The following is a 21386-nucleotide window of genomic DNA, read 5'->3' on the forward strand; positions in this document are numbered from 1 at the left end:
GGACCACAGTAGCACAATGTAGGATATCGGGATAGTGATGTTCTGATCATCCTTCGGTGAGCCGATGGAGGGGGTCATCTTATCAACAATTAAGCTCATCTTGAGCATCAATCGGCAGCCAAAGTCAGCACGCTTTGCCACATAGTAACTAAGAAGCATGCGGAAAGGTAAACAACAGGATAAATCAGGTGACCTTTCCGACTCACCGCTCCACCAGTATCCCAACCAATCAGAAGCACCTATAAGACAGGGCGTGATGGTCTGCCTGGGGCACCCAGTTATGCATGCCGGCAAGTGCACTAACCAACTCGTAACTAGTTTCAACTACTAACTATACTTAGTGAGGGCCTAGTCCAACACTTCTTCAGGAAGAGGAGTGGCCTTCTCTTCTCCCAATAATAATCTTCCCCTCCGAGTGTTGGCGGGGATTTATCCGACACTCTCATCCTTCGCTGCTCACCATGCAAATACAGTGACACAAGTCAAGCTCTCGATTCCACCAGTGAAGAAGGAATCGATCACTGCAAGTATGCACTACCGATATGCACAATCCAGCCCACTGAAGCGTGCTCCTCCTACACATAGCCAGGATGAGAAGACAAAGAGCATTCACCCATAGATCCAGGAATGGATGCCGCACCTGTCGGTCAGTCATCTCTCATACTTTTCCTATTTCTCCACACATTCACTTCTGATCATCAGCAACCCAAAGACTAGGTAGGCTCCTGATCCTAGGGTAAGCAGCTAATCTCCAAAGCCCGTGCACGCAGGTCCCGCCATATCAAATGTGATGAAACTCCAAATGCATGCCGCAACTGCACCTCCACGGGGCGCAAATGCGACGGGTACAATCACTATCGACTCCCATCCCGTAAGACACCACCGCTCTCCAAACCAACAAAGAGCCTCATTCTTAGCCTCCCTGGCCTGGAATCCGACGAGCGTCGCTGTCTCCAGTTCTTCGAGCACAACACCATTCCCATGCTAGTCGGGTATGCCGACTCGGAAGTATGGCAGCGTCTCGTGCTACAAATGTGTCACCGAGAACCCGCCGTCTGCCACGCAGTAGTCGCCCTGAGCGCCTTCCATGAAGACTACGAGCGGGGCAGCATGAACCTGACATCGAAAACAAAACCCGATCACCGCCACCATCACTTCGCACTGGAGCAATACAACCGCTCCATGGCAATGCTGCGCCGGCGCATCCAATCCAATGACCCCCAAGTCCGCGGCATCACGCTCATGTGCTGTATCGTGTTCGTCATCCTGGAGCTCCTCGAAGGCGACTACACCAATGCCTTCGCCCATTTACATCAAGGCCTGAACATCCTGAACACCCACCAACCAATCCATCATCAGCACGCCCTCGCCACCGAGCGCATTCTCGCGCGAGCATTCCTGCACCTCAAGACCCCCAAAGCCTACTGGAATGGTCCCGATGTCGTCGTAACCGGCCACCCACCCAAGGGGAGCGTCACCGAAGTAGCCTACGAGAATACCCCGATCGACAGCATCGCAGAAGCAAAAGAGCGTCTCCGCCTCCTCATGAACAACATCTTCCACTTCCAATCCCTCTGCAATCTTTTCTTCCGCGGCGAGACCGAAGCCCCAATCCTAACTCTCTCCGCCAAGCAACGCACCCTCCAACACAACCTCACAGACATCACCCTCGACCTCAAAACCTTCATTTCCGCCCACAAACCCAACACCAGTCTCTGGACCCTCCGAGAAACCCGTAGCATGGACGTCATCCTCGTGCACGTCGCAACCCTCACCAGCATGCTGGGCTGTTGCCTAGACACAACGGAACTCGGCTACGATGACTTCCTCCCTGAGTTCACGCGCATCAACGACCTCTGCGAGCGAATCATAGCTAGCTTCGTGACGGAATACGGGAGCTACGAGAATCTCCCCAGCATGATCACGGATGTTGGCGTCCTGCCGTCGTTGTTCTGGACCGGTGTCAGGTGTCGAGATGCAGAGATCAGAGAGAAGTCTCTGCAGTTACTGAAGGTGTGGCCTCATCGGGAGGGGTTTTACGATTCGTATCTGATCTGGAATATTTGTCGGGGGCTTATTGCTATTGAAGATGAGGGGAGGGAGAGTGAGACGGGATTTATTCCTCAGGAGGCTCGTGTGCATACGCATACGATTGAGGTGGCAGAAGATCGGAGTCTTATGGTTATTAGGTATGTGATGGCAGGTGGGGATGGGGAAATGGAGAGGGTGGTGTTGCTTGAGTAGTACTACTTACTAAGTAGCGATGAGCATCTTTATTCCATATGTTCAAGAAACATATACTTCTTTGACGGTAATAATCTCTGTATAAATGTATATAAATCCGCAGATACTACTATGTAATTGGTACCCTCCGTACCTTACCACACCGGTTATCAGTTGCCAAGGGCAGCAGTAAGTTATTATGCGGAAGAGAAGTTTGCATGACTATCCATCCTCCTAGTAGGTAAGGGGTAGTAATACTAGCAGGTATACTTACCCGATAGTACCATGCTATGTACTAGTATGACTGTCGCACACAAGCCACTAAAGAGCTATACACTTGTAAGTACTATCGCCTCGTTTCTTCTCTGGGACTTGTCCATCTCCATATGCTGAGTGGGATGCTACTACAGTTACATTGCCCCCGCTGGACAGATTTAAAAGCTAACTAGTACTACTAACACTAGAACTAATACCTGTAGTGAGAAGCTTACCAGTTCGGATGGATATTTATATTTTCCTCACCCTCCCATCCCATAAACTCCACCAACATGGTCCAGATGGACGCGGTAACAGCATATTCCGGCACCCAGCCAGTGAAGTTCACATTCTTTTTCGTACACGACGATAGTGGTAGCATAATAATGGGTATTTCATGTAAGAATAATAATAAGCAGCAAAGAGTAGTCGTTCATATGCCGGAAAGAACTCGTTAAGAAATCATCATCTCCCGCTTGTCGGTGGTGCCAGCCCTGAAGCTATTTCATCTCATCAATATGGGTTGTTTCATCTTCGGCTCAATCGCTTTTTTTTTTTCCATCTCAGTTGCTTGAAATGTATCTACAATCCCGTGTTGGCGCAGGAGAAAGGAGTGCCCACGGTGCCTTCTCGGTAGCTGATAATGACGCTCTCAACGGATGCCTAGTGGGAATTTTGTTAGTTTCAGCCGGTTTTATTTAGATATCGCGAGAAAGGAACTCACATAAGTGCCTGGTCCTAGGAAAAAGAGTCCAGCGATAATGAGAGTGACGTTGAGAATCGCTCCGAGCCAGCCGCGGATGCCACGATTTCTATAGAAATTGGGTCCATAGTCCTCCCGGCGCATGCGCAGGTAGGCCGTGCCCCAGAAAATGAAACCGAAAAACGAATCGAAGAGGGAGCTCATGATCGACTCCAGGTCGGAAAAGAAGGGAATCACCTCTGCGATCACAAAGGCGAGGATCCAAAGAATGATGAGGATACCGGTCCAGGCGGCCCATCCGAGCACGGTGTGGTTACCCTTGTGGCGGGTGCCCTCGAACAGGCGGAAGAAAATGAAACGCGCCGACACGGAGGCATACAGCACGCCCAGGAAAATCAAGGTCGGGATCATGAAGGAGAAGGACACCTTCTTGTATACCTCGTTACCCAGAGAGCCGAATGCTGGCGACGTGATGTACTGGTTACCGGTATAGGCGTACACGATGGCACCGACCAAGCTGAACACGATGATCTCGGCAACGGTGACGGCGGTGACTGACTTCCAGAAGTCCTTGGGTTCTTTCATTTCCGCGATAAAGCTTGGCAGCGTGATCTGCCCAATGAAGGTGTAACTGATATTGAGAAAGGCGCTCATTCCCGAGACAAAGGTCGTCCCGGCCACAGGGATCGCTTTCACAATGGGGTCTCCCTTCTCCGGGGTATAGCCCGCGGGATGGTCCTCTATGGCGGAGAAGATGAGAGCTAGCATGACGGAGATGAATGTGGTAAATGCCGACAGAGTGGCCACCCTGGACAGAGCGCTGAACGTGCGTGGAAGTGAGCAGATCAGCGAGATGATCGCCGTGACAAGGGAGAAAATAATGGTGCAGGCTCCATGGCCACTGATGGTATTGAGATACTCAGCGCCGACCAAACAATGCAAGCCCTAATCCATGTCAGCGCTGCGGATGACTGATTTTTGCAGATCAAATATAACGTACCTGGATAAATGTGTTGTTTAACAGGAACATGAATGCAGTCAACCACCACACAATTTTGGAGTCCCAAAAGATCATTTGACCAATGTCGCACACGTCACGGACATGTGGGTGTCGCAGACAAAACTTCCTACATAATATCAGCGGTGATCTTCCCAAGCGATGCGACAACAGAAAACAGCATACCATATAACCAGTGATGTATAAAGCACGATCAGGGCGATAACGATGGTGAGGATCAACCCCGGGACCAAGCCGAGAACGGAGTAGGACCATGGAAACGACATGATAGCCAAACAGATATACTCGGAGAAGAGGAGGGCGGCCGTCTAGTAACAACAAGTTTGTGGTCAGCCATTGCAACTCTGTGCGCATCGCGCGCGTTCACCGCTTAAAGCTGGATAGTAATACATACCTTCTGCCAGCTACAGGTACGGTATTTGATGGAGTTCTCCGACTCCATTTCAATCTGACGACCGATTTCCCCTTCCGAGTCCGAACCCGAGCCCACCTGCTGTTTCTGATTCTCCAGGTCCATCTGCTTCAACTTATCTGCTGCACTGGCATGGTCGGAAACAGACGACCGGCGGGAATTGGGTTTGAAAGCGTTGGACTCCGCCATTTTAGCGAGCGGACGAGCCGCAGGTGATAGGAAGCGATGAAGCTAAAGGAAGAAGAGACACTGAAGGCCTTCGAATGCATGTACTGCGCCTTTAGATGCGAAGAGATAGGAGGATTTCACGACACTGAAGTTAAAGGTTAAGAATAGCTCTGTGGTGATCCGAGGTGGCAGAGAGCAGTCAGGAATTGCCTTATCGGAGACAGGCAACGAGTAAAGGAAGATTCACGATCCGAGTGACGGAAGGTGAGAGAAGGTCGAAAAGGCAGAACGGAGGATGGATCTAATATGTTTTTAGTTAACAGGATCAGGCGAGAAAAGATTATCACTGGCCAAGGCACGTGCGGGCAATTTACTTACTGGAGATAACCGTGAGGCAGATCGACACTACAAGATCAGGGGGGGCGATATGCGCGACAAAGAATCACAGAACCACCAAAGTAAAAAATATATGGAAAAAAGTGAAAATGTGACATGCGAAGCTCGTGAAAACGAGCCGATTGAAAGGATGAGCGAAAAAGTACCGCTGAGGCAAAAAAAGAGACAAGAGACAAGAAAAAGAAATTAAAGCCAAAAAGATTTAATCTGGATGCGCTTATTTCCTTAACCTGGCCTGCCCTGGAAAGCTGGGTTCCCCCAAAGCGCGCGCCGGATGGGTTTTAGTTGCCTAGCACCGGTGGTTTTGCTCACCCCAAGACTATCTAGGCAAAATGCAAACCCGCAGGGAAGGCAATTTAATTTACTCTTAAAGAAGAATAGCGAAACGAGCAGCGGTCGCTGATTGCGAATCGAGGGCTCGGAGATCCAATGACCGGCGTGCCATGCAGCCGGCCAGTCCGACTGTCCGGAATGGCCGATGACAGCATCTACTTTGTATGACGTCCTCCAGCGGGATTCACCACCGGTGCATCAGAGGGAGTCTGTCTGGTAGGTTGCTGGGACGAACCTTAGCAGTAATAAGTATCTTGTTGGTCCCTGAACTAGAACCTAGTAGCTTGTGTAATGTTTCTCGTACTGTGTAGTACTTTATTCTCTTCAATCTGCCCTGACCATCATTAACCTCTCTACTACTCTGTATCTTCTACGGCGATAACTACTACTACTACTGACTGCTCTCCACCTCCGTAAAGCTCGACTCGGCTAAGAACAGCAACGCCGCGTTCAGACCCCACCCCCATCAGTCCCCACCGCCCATTGGTCCGTTCTCGGTACAACCTTTGGCTGTCTCCCCGACCAATCAGAACCCTCTCCACTGCCCGCGGCGGAACCGCCCGATCCAGAACTGCCCCGCATCCGTCTAACTTAAGCGGCTGAGCTTTTTTTTCCTATTTCTTTTTGGACAGAGAAACTTTCTCCCCGCCCAAATGCAGTCTTGCAGAGAATTTCCGCTCCAAAAGGAAGGAAGGAAGGAATGGAACCATTCGTTACGACCTTATCCCGATCCAACCATTCCGCTCTGTTGGATTAAGTTGCCCTAAGGGAAAAAAAAAAAAAAAAAAGAGAAGGGGAAAAAACGACGTAGTGTGGCATGACCAGAGCTACGCCTCTCGCTCATGCATGAATGATAAGTAGTATGTTTAAACCCCAGTCATACGACGACAACACATGCTTCGATGGCTTCCATGACCCTTGTTTGAAAATTCTTTTTTCTTTCTCACTCTGTCGTATCGAGATCTTTGACTGGTTCCCTTGTGCATGGATCCATGCATTCCTTCGATGGCAAATGCAAATGCGAAAGAAACTAAACTGAAAAGGTTCGGTTGGGGGTGAAAAATGAATACTCCGTAGATGGAAAGCTCGCCACTGCCAGTAAACTGACACTGCTGCTGTTCTTTGCTTCTTTAAGCCTTGTCGAGCACGCTATGCGCTAGTCGATGGCGTGATAGTAAGCTCCCCACGTGCCTGGGGATTGACTGGATGGATTACTTACTTAGTTAGGTAAGGAGTAGTAGTAGTAACCATGTGCCTTATGTGCGCTTACTTATGCACCCTCAGCACTAGTACTGCAGGAAAGATCTCACCCACTTTCTTTCTTCTTTGTCTTCTTTATATGTGTATTCACAATCTAGCCTCGAGGTGCGATTTTGATGATATCCTGTGTTTGATTCTACTTTCTCGTATAATCATGGAAAACCTTTCTTCCCATGATCATCACCAGAATGGATAGAATATGGCTATAGAACCACCCGGGTTTAAGATCAATCAATACAATAGGGCAACTCTGCCGATAAAATTTCTCTTCTCATCGTCGAGTTATGGACCCCTTACGCCATACGCTAAGCCCAGGCACTAGCCTACGCCTCCAGGAGTCCGTGTCTGCCCACGATCTAGACTACATATTATACTAGCTTTTCTAGACATAAGTCATAGCGGCTGGCTTGGTTCTTCTACGTACTAGTGGCGCCGCTTTTAAGCCACCTCCTCTGACAGCGGGAACGATTTGAGGGGAACCTTATCGGCAGCTAGATACCTAGTAGGGATCTGTTATAGTTGTGTGAGGATGTAGTTAAGTATTATGGGATGATTGGTATTGATTGTGTAGTTTAATGGCACTATTTCTATTCTCTGTTGTATTTTGCACGATTCAAGACCCGGAAAATAGATCCGTATCTTTGGCTGTCACTGTCTCTGGGTGCTGGCGCAAGGGGTAGTATCTGGAAAGGGGTTGGAATGGAAGCTACATATCATATCTGGACGGGCCGGGCCATACATACCTAAATCATAGTAAACTGTCTTGCTATGCGTCGAGGCAAGGGGGTGTTTTCCGGGATCTATCGCTTTTACTGCAGCTACTCCATACTGAGTGGTGTTGTTACTTCTAGTCTACTACAATAGGAAGAGGATTCCCGAACCAAAGATGCATGCTTTTGTGGTATACTGCAATAGATAGCATATCAGGATAGTAACTACAAGATCCGAATTCACATTCCCTCGTCCTCCCCGGCCAGCAGGGCCGCATAGTCGTCCGCCGAAGCGAATGTGGGCAGATGCTTGAGCTTGCGCCGCTTCTTCCGATCAGACTGCTTGTCATCCTTCGGGGGCTCGTCGGCCGCTCCGAGTTCCACGTCAGAAGGCAGTTCCTCGTCGCTGTCGAGGAAGGCCTCATCATCTGAAACGTCCATGTCAAACGCATCCTCGTCATCGGATGGCTCTTCCTCTTCCTTGGCTGCCTTGCCCTTCTTAGCCTTGGTCTTGGTGGCGGGCTTCTCTTCCTCCTCCTCAACATCCGATACAGCGGCCTCGTCGATATCCTCCATCTCGTCGTCCGAGTCAAGGTTAAGTTCGACTTCGCTGTCGCCGCCTTCTTCGCCTTCTTCATCAGAGTTGTCGTATGCGGACTCGAGATCGTCCATGTCGAGGTCATCGTCGCTGCCGGCCTCCAGGTCAGGACGGGAATCAACCAACGCCTTCCAGATCTCGGACTCGGCGCCGCTGAGTTCGGCATCCTCCTCGTCTTCGTCGACGGCTTCCTTGGCCTTCTTGGTCTTGTCCTTGTCTTGACCCTTTCCAATCCGGCTGAAGTACTCGTGGAAGAAGACATCTTCCGCGGCAACTTCCTCGGACTTCTTCTTCCAGAAGGCCTCCGAGTTGAGAGGCAGCTGCTGGATCTGCTTGCCGCCGGAGACCAACCGATCCTTGGCCTCGCTGCCCGCCAGCGGTTGCATGATGGAAGATCCACGGGTGAGCGCAGACGCCTTGGGGGTCCGGTAGACGAAGCGGTCGAGGAAGTGGGACAACGTGTGCAATGTGAGATCGGGCTGTCCGGACATTGGCTTGTGGTCGAGCAGATGAGCCGCGTTCACAGACACCGACGGGTGGAAGTGAGACAAGTAAGGCAGCTAGGAGGACCTTATTAGTGTGTGTTCAATGGTTTATTTTAAGTGATTAAACTCACCAATTCCCAGAGACACGTCCGGTCGGCATTGCTGTGGCCTGGGTCTCTCTTGCGGGGGTCATATTGAGTGGATGGCTTGTCTGACTTCGGTGTAGCCTCTGGCTGTTCCTGCGGCTCGTCATCCTCGTCAGGAACATCGCGGAACACTTCCTCGTCATCGCTATCGTTCTCTTCTGGTTGATCGAACAAGGAAGCGAGATCGGGGAAAGTCTTCTCCAGTTCACGGATCAGGTAGAAGACACCGCAGATGAAAGCGGGCTGATGCAGCCCAAGGACCTGAATGATACGCTTCACGAACGCCTTCACACGGCGAGTGTTCAAGTCGTTCTTCAATGCCTTGAACAGAAGGTTGAGGTAAAGCGACTGCTTAGAAGATGTAGCAACCCGCGGGTCGAGAAGAGACTCGTATAACGTGCGGTAGAAGCGATCAGCGCCAACCTGGTGAGTAGAGGTTATCTGCTGGATCAGCATGAGCGCCTGGATACTGGTGTTGAAGTTTGCGGAGTGTGTGATGCGGAAGAGAGTATCGATGTGCTTGGAGAGACTAATGACATATTAGCGGTATATAGGATTGAAGGACATGCGAAAACATACCGTTCACTATCCGAGCTGGTGAACGGGTAGGCTCGGTTGACACCAGTCAGAACTGCAGAGGTCAGTTTCTCCCGCACCTCTTCAGTCTGAGCCAGACTCTTATCAGAGTCATCCTTTCCCTTGTTCTTGTTGTGCTTCTTGCTATATTTTCCGTTCTTCTTGCCCTTTGGCTCTTTGTTAGGCCGCAGGAGACCAACGAAAATCGAGAAATAGATGTCAAGCAACTTCAAGGCAACGGTCTCCTCTTTAAGACTCAAGACCGTCTGGTTCAGAGTAATAACAGCATAGTATTTGGCATGTTGACTCTGACCAGGACGGAAAAGAACCTCCTCAACAGCGGCGATGATGGTGGGCTTCATCAGAGGGTGTGCCTGTTCAAGTTGCAAGAGCAGGTAGGATGCCCGCGAAGCAATCTTCTTCGATGTATCTCCCAGTTTGTTGACCAGTAGTCGCAAGAGGTTCGTTTCCTGCTCCGGCTTCTCCTTGAGCAGTTCGTAAACGTAGCTGACAGCTCTGGAGCGAGAGAACTCAATCTCATCATTGCACCAGACTTCGAGGATCTTAAGGACCTCGAAAAATTGATCCTTCAAGAAGTGCTCATAGGCCCAAACAATCAAGTGGCTCTTCTGGAGCCCTCCAGGGAGGGGGTCCCCTTCGGACCACCTGTTGTTTGCACCTTGCAACGCAGCAATAAGAGACGGCTGGTTAGCAAAAGCGCGGAGTCTCCTGTCGCTAGGAAGTAAAGTTCCTTGAGCGAACATATCCTTGAGCGATCTCAAGACTTCCACGGCCTGGGCACGACTGCGCTTCTTTCCAAGGGCGATGAGGTTTTCCATTGCCTTTGTGTTGTGAAGGGGTGATTCTTGAACGGCAAGAGTCAAGGCAGAGGTCTTATCGCTAAGAGTACCGGTAGACATGATCGTGCTGTAGAACTTGTGGGATGAAGAGGCAGATGCTTGCTGCGCTTCCGCGTACATCTTATTCTCCTTCTCGAGGAGGGAGACGGCGTACTCGTAGAACCGATCCACCAGATGCCGAGGCAAGGACTTCGCTTGTGCTGTCGGTATAGAGGGAAGTTCTGTCATGTACCAATCGGACCTGGGTCGAACAGCCTAATGACTATATTAGAAGGATATATGTGATTTGGGCTGGCGACACTCACGAGTTTGGCAAACTCCTTGGGGAAGACGACTTCGGCAGTGGCTTCCTTGGCTTTCTCTTTCTTGGCCGTTTCTTTGCTCTCCTTCGGGGCGGGGGCGGGAACTGGCTGTTCATCCTCTGAAACTTCTTCGTCCTCATCATCCTGCTCGACTTCCTCCTCATCATCCTCTTCGACATCATCTTCCTCGCTTGCTTCCTCCTCCTCTGCTTCCTCCTCCACCTCTTCGTCCTCTAGATCGTCAGGAACGATCTGACCGGCGGCAGCCAGGATGCTTGAGAGTTCTTTCCGGAGAGAAGCATCGTCGGACTTGCCCTTGGATTTCTTCTCTGGAGCATCTTCAACTTCAGAGTCCGAACCAACCCCAGCGATGAGATCCAGATCTTCCTCCGTGCCTCCGAGGGCCAAAATCTCTTGACGCAAAACATCATCCTCGCTCTCCTTCTTCGATGCCGGCTGCTTGTCCTTCGAGACATCCTTCTCCTCCCTTGCGATCACCTCACCATTGCGGTCCCGCTTCTTGCCTTTGTTGTTCTTGTCGTTGAATGCTTGCTTCGGCTGGGGTCTGGGCGCATTTTCTTTCTTCTGCGGGGTATCACTGGGAGCTGGCTTTCCCTTGTTGTTCTTCGGCTTCTGCTTCGAGGCACTTTGGTCCTTCAGTCGCTGTTCGATCTTCTGTCGCAAGCCGGCAAATGCACTTTCCTCGATTTGTGGAAAAGCATCAGCACCAGAGGTGGAGTCGTTAACAGCGACACCACCGTCGGGGATGACGTTGTTTGCTCCGGTGGAGTGCTTCCCCTTACCTTTGGCCATTACGGATCGTTGTACGGCCAAATGAGGACTTGATGATGGGGATTTGCATCTACTTTTTTTCTGCCGCCAAAAAATTGAGGAGAGCCTCCAGGCCGCCGGAGAAACGGCGGGCCGAGACCCATGGGTCAGCGCACGGACCATCCGAGGTCGTCGAGTTTCGCATGCTTGCGATCTATTTACTTTGCGATTGATCTGATTTGGTTATGGTGTCACCCATTGGCTTGGATGAACATTATTGCCGAGTGCTGAAGGGCTGTCCTGATCGTCCGGCCTCATGATCTCCGGGTTTCGCCCGGTTTCGGGCCGTTATTCCGCAACATGTCGAGCATACTTTGGCATTGCTCGATTCCATAGAACATCGAAATGCGCCTTTCATGTATATGATTCCAGTTCACCGTCAACTCCGCAATCCCACTAACTGGCCTCTATAGGTAGATGGGCGCAGCCGGGTCTCTAATTTCTGGATCCCGACGGGCGGCATTACCAAAAAGCCCGTCCAGGGTGAGAAAGGTATTAATCATTGCCCACCCAACGCATTGTTGGCAGCTGCTAATGTTGCTCAGAGGATGCCAATGATCTCTTGATCCGAGGTGGTTTTTTGCGACAGGTAATCTCGCCCCAGTCATGATAGACGTGGTCCTTACTCGGTCTTTAGGCTTACTCGGGGATATTTCATATGCTGCCTCTGGGACTGCGCGTGCAAGATAAGCTAGAACGTCTCATTGATAAACATATGCGATCAGTCGGTATGTATATGACAAGACCCTTCTGCAGTCATTGAGTTCTTTCTTACCTGGCCACTACAGGGGCGTCTAAGGTGTCGTTATCGTCTTTATCCGCCCAGGAGCTTTGGGAGCAGTCTGGGCGTCTCAAAGAGGGCTCGGAAGTATGGATATTGCTACCTGGTTGTTAACCATTGCTAACGTGTGTCTCAGATTTTCCGTTTTCAGGATCGGAAAGAGTCCCGCTTTCTCCTTGCCCCGACTCATGAAGAGGAGATTACCACTCTGGTGGGTCACCTTACCAAATCCTACAGAGATCTGCCTGTGCGGGTGTATCAAATATGTGAGTAGATATTCTACTGTTGAGGACAACTGCTAACCCCAGCATAGCAAGGAAATACAGAGATGAACAGCGACCCAGGCAGGGCTTACTCCGTGGGCGTGAATTCATCATGAAGGACCTCTACACTTTCGACTACAACGCCGAAAATGCCCTGAAGACATACACCGCTGTGAAAAAGGCGTACACAGAGCTCTTTGATGAGCTCAAGATCCCCTATTTGGTTGCTGCCGCGGATTCTGGAAACATGGGCGGTAGCCTAAGTCACGAGTTCCACTTTGCGAGTAATAAGGGCGAGGACACAGTCATCAGCTGTTCCAGTTGCGATAGTGTCTACAACGAGGAACTTGCCGATGGAAAGGCTCATAATATCGATGACCAGCAAGCTCAAGTTGGTCACGCATCCGGCTTTGACACGGGCGAAGTGTCTGGTGAATCAGCGAAAGCTGTTTCCGTTGGTCTGTGGATGGCGATATCACAAGACAAAAACACACTGCTGCGCTGCTGGTATCCGCAGTATACCTTGAAGGACCCTAGTCAGCCGCCAGCTGAGAGGGAAGTTAACTCCCACGCCGTCAAATCTATAGCCAAGGCAGCCGGCATAGACCTCGATATCAGTATTGAGAACCCCTTGGAACAGTGGGCAACACACATTCAGTCCGAAGAGGCTTCTGGCCAACGGCCTCGAGTGTTGGATGTGTATGACTCATATGTGCGGGCATACAAGCGCCCTCCTTTGACGGACACATTAGACGGAATTAGCCGCGCCGTGGAGGATATTGACTTTTCCAAGCTCGATCGCTTTCCAGGAACCAACAACTACCTCAACCTCGTCCGGGTGCACGAAGGCGACCAGTGCTCGAAATGCGGCCAAGGTTTGACAAAGACCCACAAAGCCACCGAACTCGGTCACACGTTCCACCTTGGCACGCGATACAGCGATGTTCTACAGGCATCTGTAGTGGTCGACCGTGCTCACCTTGACGCAAGCGACCGTTCGTCATCATCTCAAAAAGACCAGATAGTTCCCATGCAGATGGGCTGTCACGGTATTGGAGTATCGCGCATGATCAGCGCGGTAGCAGACAACCTGGCAGATTCCAAGGGCCTCAACTGGCCCCGCGCGATCGCTCCCTACGAAGTCATCGTCGTCCCTGCCAAGGGTTTGGAAGAGGAAGCCGAGAAAATCTACGACGCGCTCACCTCAGAAGCCACTACTGCCTTGGACGTCATCCTCGACGACCGCGATAAGCAGATGGGCTGGAAGCTGGGAGATGCAGATCTTATTGGTTACCCTGTGATTGTGGTCGTCGGCAAAGGCTGGAAAAAGCAGCGCACCCTGGAAGTGCAGTGTCGGCGACTCGAAGTACGTGAGGATGTTGCCTTGGAGGCTCTGCCGGAGTTTGTGGGTTCTTTGCTTGAGAAACTGTAGGGAAGACACTCTCGGGCTGTGTTACGGCAGGCGCTGCACGCTGCGCCACGCTATCACATTGGGTAGAATCACTGTACACTATCACTACTTACTACTACTATTTAGTTTCCAGGTAACTTCCGTTAATATATACCCCCTCCATTCCGTTAATTAGCACCCGCCACATTGCACCAGTCTAATCTGCAAATCCCGCCTCGCAGTAGTCACTGTCAATCCTGGTGAATGTATTCACAGAACACTATAAAAAATAGTCAAGTACTACTCCTGTCTTGCTACAGTGTTGCAGCCTGCGCCCATCTTCCCTCACCACGCACAACAACTTACTACTAAGTAGTACTAAAACAACTTAACTTGTACTACTGCCCATCCTCGTCCCACTAGTTCACAATGTTGTCCAGTTTGCCATTTCGGCCGGAGCCCAGCCAGCAGAAAATGGCCACTCACACGCACGCTCGGGTCGGTGTCGCCGTCTTCATCTTCAACGGCCACAACGAATTTATCATCGGCCAAAGAAAAGGCAGTCACGGTGCTGGTACGTACCCACCACCACCACCATGATTATTATGACCATAATCATCACCACACACAGCAGCTTATATACTACGACCACCATTACTTAAATAACATACTAATGTTCATGCTCATCCAGGAACCTGGGCCCTTCCAGGCGGGCATCTTGAACTTAACGAGTCGTTCGAGACATGCGCAGTGCGCGAAATCCTCGAAGAGACAGATCTCAAGGTCCAAGACGTCCGTTTCTTGACAGTCACTAATGATATCATGAAAGCGGAAGGGAAACACTACATTACTGTGGTGATGGGGTGTAAGCTGTGTGACGTCGATGCGCAGCCAAAGGTTGGTTTCTTCCCTCACTTGTCTTCAACACTTAGAGTGTGCCTACTAATAACACCGAGTAACAGCTCATGGAACCCAACAAATGTAGCGGTTGGGAATGGACAACTTGGGAGCAGCTACGAATGCATTATGATGCTGGTAAAGGTCAGCCCTGGTTTACAAGACCTCCTCGGAAGTTAGCACCGGCGGCTGCTTATAAGGAGTCAATGTTCTCTGTAAAGGGAGATATCGTTCCGGAGAGTGATTCGATGGAGGTGGATGAAAGAACTGAGATTACTGTGCCTCCGACTCGACAGTTGTTTCTCCCGCTCGTGAATCTGTTTGAGCAGAGGGGTGGGTTTGATCCTGTTTCGAGTTATTGGATTGCAGATTAGGGGGTGGTTGGGGGTGGTTTCTGTCTCTTCGTTGGATGTTGAGGGGCTGTCATTTCTAGTGATTTACGAGCGTATGGCTTATTGAGATAGGAACAGAAGGAACTGCGTTTTGGTTGAATATTTGGCTGTGTTACGAGTACTATTTTTCTGCAGGGGGATATTTATTACCTTCTGAATGTGAATACGGTTCTTAGCGATACGTGATGAATGATCCTCATACATTAGAGATGATAGGAGGAAATCTCTTTCTGACCCGCCTATTCATATGCACTGGTGTATCTGGGAGTGTCAGGAAATTTTCTACATCAATGGAAATTTCCCAAACAAAGACATCACATAATGGGAACGTAGAAGAAATATTCAAGTCTCTAAGCCAAACATTGGTGCTATAGATGACTAACACCTTGGCCTGAATACCTAACTAACTATCATGATCATGTTAGTGACTACAAGCGTAATGTCGGAAACTGACATTGACTTCCCCTTATTCAAGGGAATTTCCCTAACAAGCAGTATCCATCACCCCATTCTTATAAAGAGCAGAAAAATTCACACTTCTTTAATACTGGAATTAAAAACTAAGTTATATATACATATATATATATATATATCTCCTTGTACATCCCACTCAAATGCCATCAACATAGTGGAGCTCGCCATGTTGGAAATTAATGCTATAGTATACACTCGGCAAATGAAACACAAATCAAGTGCTGCTACAGTCTGGAATATACCAGTAAGTAATAGCATACAGACTTTTCCCAACCACCACTTTATTATCATCACAATACTACACCCCTACCAAAGGTATATAAAAATACCCACGCACAACTCACCCTGAAACACGCCTACATCAAACATCAACTTGACAGCCATAACCATCTATCACCTAGCACAAAGTAACAATATCATGAGCAACTACAACTCATCCAACATGAGAATCGAGCTAACTTCACCCGAAGGCAGCCACCCTGTACGACCACCGGTCGTTGAACCTCAATTGACTATAGCAGCAGAGTACAACATGGTCAGATATGGTGTCGCTTACGGAATCTCAAGCCATTTCGATGAAACCTATGGGACTCTCTATACACTACAGGTCTACGATCGGAACGGTGTGCCGAAATTGAGAGTTCAGCGCATCCTCGGGTTCGGAGCTGTTGAGCGTCAACTGAATCACTATCTGGAGAATTACCCAGTTCGAAGTCCTGGTAAGTGTATTCATCCAAATGTCTTATTGAATGGATTGTTGGCAAGGGGGGAAGACAGAAATCACTTACAAAGCTCGGTCGCGTCCTTGATTGACCCATGATATATCTCGACTAACGCTCTGTGACAATTCCCTCCACACCATTTCATCGCGTCATGTGCATAGTACTACTCCAGATTATCTGACTGATTCTGGTAATTCTAGTCCAGATGTCGAGAATGACCTATGACTTGCAACGCATAATGCTTTCTTACTACGAAGATTGATTCCTGCGTGACTCAGATCCGTCGAAACATTTGTCTGACGGTGAGGTGATTGTCGTTGATGTTACTGATTGCTAGAAATGTTGTGGTTGCCCTATGGCTTTGATCATCTATAGAGCTCCTTGGCTATGGAGCTATTAATAAAAGATACACACACACGTATACTCAATATATGCTGTTTGCTTGGTGCAGAATAACTTGTGGGTTTGCTATTCGTAGAGCTAGCCTGTAGAACAGCTTTACTATAGGGTCGTGTAAGGTGTCTAAGCCTATCCAACGACATGCACAGGTCGATACAGCTAAGTCTCATATTGCGTACTACCTTAATAGTACCGTTCACATCTTCTAACAGAGATCATACGCTTCAGTAGAGCATCCACATCACCACCATTCCCACTCCATAAATAAGGTATAGTTAGTTATAGGGCTGCACAAACACACACCCGCTGACTAACTATTACTGCACAACCCATCCATTATGCAGATTATGCATTCCCATCCCTCCCCACCAAATACACTTGACCGCGGGCCACCCTCAAAGCTCAAAGCCAGCATCATCACCACCATCCATATAATCCAGTAAGTACGGCACACCCATTCATCCCCCTTACACCTTCCTACCAAACCCAAAACCACGACCCCCAATCTAGCTTTATAATTCATTAACCCATCAATCACAGAAACACCCTCCAAAATGCCACCCCCCAACACCCCCGCATCATCCGACTCCCCCCCTCCGGGCTCAGGTACGCACCACAACACTCCCCTAATCACCAAAGCCTAACCTCCAAAATAATGACAAAACAAAACAACAGTCAACATCAACTCCCTCTCGGTCCCGCAACTCCGCGCCCTCCAAACGCGCCTCTCCTCCGAACTCGAACACCTGACGACCTCGCACGCCAAGCTGCGCGCCGCGCAACTCAAATTCAAAGACTGCGTGCGCTCCATCAACGAGGGTGTAATTGGGTCTCAGAAGAAGGGCACGGACGGGAAGGACGATATTCTGGTGCCGTTGACGAGTTCCCTGTATGTGAAGGGGAAGTTGGCGGATCGGGAGAAGGTGCTTGTTGATGTGGGGACGGGGTTCTATGTTGAGAAGGTGAGTTTGAATCACATTATCTATTTTATTTTGATGTTGGGAAGAGTGGGTGTGTGCGATGCTAATTGGTTAAATGTGTAGACTGCGTCCAAGGCTATCGAGTTCTACGAGGATAAGGTCAAGGGGTTGGAGACGAATCTTACGGAGTTGGAGAAGATTGTGCAGACGAAGAGTCAACAGCAGAGATTGTTTGAGGATGGTGAGTCATACGATGCATTTCCTTAACTGGGTACAATCTTGGGTTTGATTTATGATGGACTAACGTTTGCTACTAGCTCTGAGACAGAAGTTGCTGGCTGAAGGCGCTGGGTCCTCTGCTACTGCCTCTGCGGGTGCCGGTTGAGTAACTCTGGGCTCATAGCATAGGAGTTTGCGTGGCCTTGGATGGATGTATAGTCGAAATGACAACGACTGGAACTGTTACACACCCGTTGTGAGGACACCTTGGAACAGATCTGTCTAATGTTACCCAGGTACCCAGGCTGCGGGTTGCAAGAGGCAGGTCCGACACGAGCACGCCGGCTCCAATATAAAGAACTCCACTGTCAGCTGGCACTTCAGAAGGACATGGATTTGGCTGAACAGCGCGGAAGTCGTTATAATAAAAACTGGCAATTTGGAGCTGAAGCTGAAGCAATGCAAAACATAATCCCATATCAAAAACATCCCTCCTCCTCCTTCTCCCTTCTCCCACACCGCCGTAGATTCTGCGTGTTGTCGAACACGCCAGAGAAGTCTCGGCCTGGCACCTTTCCTCGACACCTTGTCCGACTAGAACAAGGTGCCGAGGTCTGCATTGAGCAGCCCAGCCAGGTCGGTCATGCCCATGACCGGCGACGAGTCGCTCGATCGGCCCTGAACCGTCGTGGGCTTTTTCAATGCAGAATCGGCGCCAGGCCGAGACTTCTCTCCAGAAGAGGCTGCTATGGTCCGTACAGGACCCATTAGTTCCGCAACCTGCTTCACCATGTCGACAAACTCCCAGAACCCTTGGCTTTTCTCCGAGCCGCCCGCTCCCCCTCTTGCCGGGAAGAAGCTCTCCAGGCTTGGGCTATATTGGGCAGCCTGCCCGATAGCCAGATTGGCATGTTCGCCCAAGAGATTGTCCCAGTGAGGGTCAAACAACGATGCGCCCCAGGAAGTATTAGGCTCCATGGTGAACGGGCCCGCATAGTTGGCTGGCAGCTTGCTCAACAACGCTGACACGTTCGCACGGCTATACTCATCGTAGCGGGCAATCTCTAGAGTATAATTGGTCCCTTTGAGTCGGTAACGAATGGCGGATTTCTCAATAAATCTCGCCACCGGCGCGGATTCTGAAAATTTGACCTTCCTCTCGGGCTTGGCCGAGATATCGTGCATTGTCGCGGTCCTCTGAAACTTGATGGTGCTCGCAAAATCTCTCAACGCAGCATCAATCGAATTGGCCTGGTAGAATTCCAGAGACTTCAACTCGAGCTGCCAGTCAGACCTTTCGAAGTCGACGACGGCTACCTGCAAGGGTGGGCGTTTGTCGCTAGTTTGGCCGTCCTGACGGGGTTTAAGCCACCTTCGCTGGGTGGCCTCGTATTCTGACGCACCGGGGCTTCTGGCGAACTCTGCCTCCAGTCGAAGCATAGAGTTGCTTTGGCCTAAAAACTCGAAATTTACTGAGAATGCAGGCTCGGCACTATCTAGCGATTGCGCCGTGCTGATGTACGGCTGGAGCAGATGGGTAGCCTTGTAACATCTAGCAAGAAGTTCATCCTTATGAACCTTAATGCTGCAAGAAAATGAATGATCAGTGACGTCGCGACAGATCAGAACGGAACGGAGCTTACCCTGGTATCAAGCGTCCCTTAGTCTGCTCGTGCAGTATCATTTCTCTAAACTCTTCCAGAACATAGAATGGTTTGTCGTCTGCAGGAATGCGGTACTGGTCAAGTACAAACGAGCCGAGATTGACCCGCATACGCAAGTGTCCGCGAACAACGACCACGCCCTTCAGACATTTCTCAACCATGCTCAGAAGTCGGGTATTATTCTTTGATTGAATCAGTTTTGCTCTATCCGGCCACCGTTCCGCCTCGGAGCCCTGGAGAGGAGTCCCACGGAGTAAAGCCTTTGCTAGGCGGGCGTCCTTCTTTACGACAATTTTACTCTTCATGGCAGTCGGGGGCTCTACAAGGTAGAGCTTGCCTCTCACAACATAGTTTGCAACAACCTCGGTCCACTTCGTTCGAAGACGCCGGACGATCTGTCTCATGGCCTCATCGCTGTGCCCAATAGCACAGATGTGATCTGGGAGATCCTTTGGAACGAAGACGTGACAATCAAACTTGATCCGTATGTGATCGAGAGCCTCGAGCTGTGGACCCAAAGAGTCGTGAATTGAGGGACCATCCTTTGGCCACAAGAAGAGCATCTACAGATGAGGTTCAGCCAGGCTCTCAGGAATATGTATGAACGAGCAAACTTACAAGGTCCGAAAATTCGGAAGAGGCATCCGGTTGTTTTTGCAACGCCTGAAGTCTGGCATGATATCTCTCCTTCATCTCCACACGAGCTTCCTTACTGACTGAATGTGCCGTGATCTTCTCCCATTCTATCTTCTTCTTGCTCGAACCGCTGCACTTTGCAATGATACTGAGAATGATGTCCTTTGCAGCTGCAACCTGAGGCAACTCGCCCCACAGGTAGATGGCCTATCTCGATCAGTGTGCGCCTCGAGGTGGTATATGGAGCTTACACTATCATTGTAGAAGGGTGGTTTGATGAAAGCACCTGTACGTCGACTAATCTCCTCGAAGACCTCATTGCGGCCATACGCCACCGTGGGCTTCCTGATCGAACCCGTCATTCTTGCGATTCCGAAAAACCTGCTACAGCTTTAGTATATTTCATAACAATAACTGCGGCAAGCGTGTGCCTACTCATTCTTCAACGATCCGAAAGTTCCGGGTAGTTTGACAAAGCCTGTAGTTTCCTTGGTGAGTCTTTGAAATAGAAGGCGGGATCTGATATTACCTGTGGGCTCCAATCCACCTCTCCACTTCGATTTTGCAGGTGAGTCTCTGAAAAGGTTTGGCTTGGGAGATGCGATGCTTGAGTGTCCAATCCGTCCTCGATAACCTCCACGGGCTCTTGCTGGTCTTTGTATACCTGCGGGGCGAACCGGCGTGCTGGGAGTGCCTTTATTGGCAGGTGCAGTGGGGGGCTGCTTTGGAAACTCATTCGGAGTGGGGTTTGAAGCTCCTGATGAACATCGGTCAGTTTCAATCTTTGCTGTTGCTTGAGAGGGATAGTAACCTTGCTTTCCATAACCCGGCAGCGTCCATTCTAGAAGAAGCAAAGATTAGTTGTTCGGCTACTAATAGATGGCCATGACAAGAATATATACCCTGGGCTCCAGAAGACTCGAAGCTATTTACAGTCAGCTATGTTCGTCAAAATAGATTCTAGGACTTACTCGAGGCGTGTATTCGAAGCCATTACGAATCACGTTAGAGTGTTGATCAACAAGATGCTGGAAGATCACTGAGAGGTGTAGACCGCAGTCAACACAGAGCTGGAAGGAAGTTGAAAGTTTTGATGGATAGAAAGAGGAAAGGGGGAGATTTATGAGTGGTAGTGGTAGTTGTAGTGATAATGAAGGTTGATGGTGAAGGCAACAGTGAGGGGAGGATGAATGGGGAGAGTGGCAAGAGTGAACAGAGTGGGATGGCTCAGTATTCCGAGAAACACTCACAGCTGGCAGGAACAAGCCGGTGAATACCCCTAATGAATTAGAAACAGATCTGCAAGCAAACCAGCTAAATGATGTCTTGGAACAGCTTAAGGAGCAGGTCAGG

General features: G+C 49.9%; 9 protein-coding genes across 9 annotated transcripts; 5 read left to right on the forward strand and 4 right to left on the reverse strand.

Moving 5' to 3' along the window:
- The first annotated feature begins 585 nt into the window (after positions 1 to 585).
- On the forward strand, positions 586 to 2345 carry ASPBRDRAFT_41624 (Zn(II)2Cys6 transcription factor). The gene is made up of 2 exons (XM_067624611.1): positions 586 to 646; positions 771 to 2345. Exons 1-2 carry the CDS (start codon positions 591 to 593, stop codon positions 2242 to 2244), a joined length of 1530 nt encoding a protein of 509 aa, XP_067481121.1. The 5' UTR covers positions 586 to 590; the 3' UTR covers positions 2245 to 2345.
- A 715-nt stretch (positions 2346 to 3060) lies between these two features.
- On the reverse strand, positions 3061 to 4800 carry ASPBRDRAFT_29045 (putative neutral amino acid permease; the record flags this gene model as incomplete). The annotated part of the gene is made up of 5 exons (XM_067622598.1): positions 3061 to 3141; positions 3203 to 4126; positions 4182 to 4308; positions 4365 to 4507; positions 4594 to 4800. 5 exons carry the CDS (start codon positions 4798 to 4800, stop codon positions 3061 to 3063), a joined length of 1482 nt encoding a protein of 493 aa, XP_067481122.1.
- A 2842-nt stretch (positions 4801 to 7642) lies between these two features.
- Positions 7643 to 11292, reverse strand: ASPBRDRAFT_174804 (RNA-binding ribosome biosynthesis protein MAK21). Its single transcript, XM_067619786.1, has 4 exons — positions 10449 to 11292; positions 9287 to 10398; positions 8693 to 9236; positions 7643 to 8636 (listed from the first exon to the last, which is right to left on the reverse strand). The coding sequence occupies exons 1-4, from the start codon at positions 11256 to 11258 to the stop codon at positions 7719 to 7721; spliced, it is 3384 nt and encodes a 1127-aa protein (XP_067481123.1). The 5' UTR covers positions 11259 to 11292; the 3' UTR covers positions 7643 to 7718.
- Positions 11293 to 11450: 158 nt separating this feature from the next.
- On the forward strand, positions 11451 to 13785 carry ASPBRDRAFT_64514 (putative proline--tRNA ligase AIM10). The gene is made up of 7 exons (XM_067628475.1): positions 11451 to 11634; positions 11690 to 11768; positions 11822 to 11865; positions 11914 to 12004; positions 12065 to 12144; positions 12194 to 12323; positions 12371 to 13785. Exons 1-7 carry the CDS (start codon positions 11533 to 11535, stop codon positions 13750 to 13752), a joined length of 1908 nt encoding a protein of 635 aa, XP_067481124.1. The 5' UTR covers positions 11451 to 11532; the 3' UTR covers positions 13753 to 13785.
- Positions 13786 to 14184: 399 nt separating this feature from the next.
- ASPBRDRAFT_53965 (nucleotide triphosphate diphosphatase NUDT15) lies at positions 14185 to 14981 on the forward strand (the record flags this gene model as incomplete). Its single annotated transcript, XM_067627150.1, has 3 exons — positions 14185 to 14284; positions 14402 to 14607; positions 14673 to 14981. 3 exons carry the CDS (start codon positions 14185 to 14187, stop codon positions 14979 to 14981), a joined length of 615 nt encoding a protein of 204 aa, XP_067481125.1.
- A 910-nt stretch (positions 14982 to 15891) lies between these two features.
- On the forward strand, positions 15892 to 16457 carry ASPBRDRAFT_29049 (uncharacterized protein; the record flags this gene model as incomplete). Its single annotated transcript, XM_067622599.1, has 2 exons — positions 15892 to 16192; positions 16396 to 16457. 2 exons carry the CDS (start codon positions 15892 to 15894, stop codon positions 16455 to 16457), a joined length of 363 nt encoding a protein of 120 aa, XP_067481126.1.
- A 691-nt stretch (positions 16458 to 17148) lies between these two features.
- ASPBRDRAFT_149738 (prefoldin subunit 5) lies at positions 17149 to 18233 on the forward strand (the record flags this gene model as incomplete). The annotated part of the gene is made up of 4 exons (XM_067619313.1): positions 17149 to 17200; positions 17270 to 17556; positions 17638 to 17755; positions 17832 to 18233. The coding sequence occupies 4 exons, from the start codon at positions 17149 to 17151 to the stop codon at positions 17897 to 17899; spliced, it is 525 nt and encodes a 174-aa protein (XP_067481127.1). The 3' UTR covers positions 17900 to 18233.
- ASPBRDRAFT_41630 (uncharacterized protein) lies at positions 17867 to 18234 on the reverse strand. Its single transcript, XM_067624612.1, has one exon. The coding sequence runs from the start codon at positions 18209 to 18211 to the stop codon at positions 17912 to 17914; it is 300 nt and encodes a 99-aa protein (XP_067481128.1). The 5' UTR covers positions 18212 to 18234; the 3' UTR covers positions 17867 to 17911.
- Positions 18235 to 18327: 93 nt separating this feature from the next.
- On the reverse strand, positions 18328 to 21027 carry ASPBRDRAFT_29051 (uncharacterized protein; the record flags this gene model as incomplete). Its single annotated transcript, XM_067622600.1, has 7 exons — positions 18328 to 19318; positions 19377 to 19960; positions 20016 to 20240; positions 20285 to 20414; positions 20469 to 20874; positions 20936 to 20958; positions 21005 to 21027. 7 exons carry the CDS (start codon positions 21025 to 21027, stop codon positions 18328 to 18330), a joined length of 2382 nt encoding a protein of 793 aa, XP_067481129.1.
- Between the last annotated feature and the right edge of the window lie 359 nt (positions 21028 to 21386).

Source organism: Aspergillus brasiliensis, assembly GCF_001889945.1.
Source record: "Aspergillus brasiliensis CBS 101740 unplaced genomic scaffold ASPBRscaffold_4, whole genome shotgun sequence".
Lineage (NCBI taxonomy): Eukaryota > Fungi > Ascomycota > Eurotiomycetes > Eurotiales > Aspergillaceae > Aspergillus > Aspergillus brasiliensis.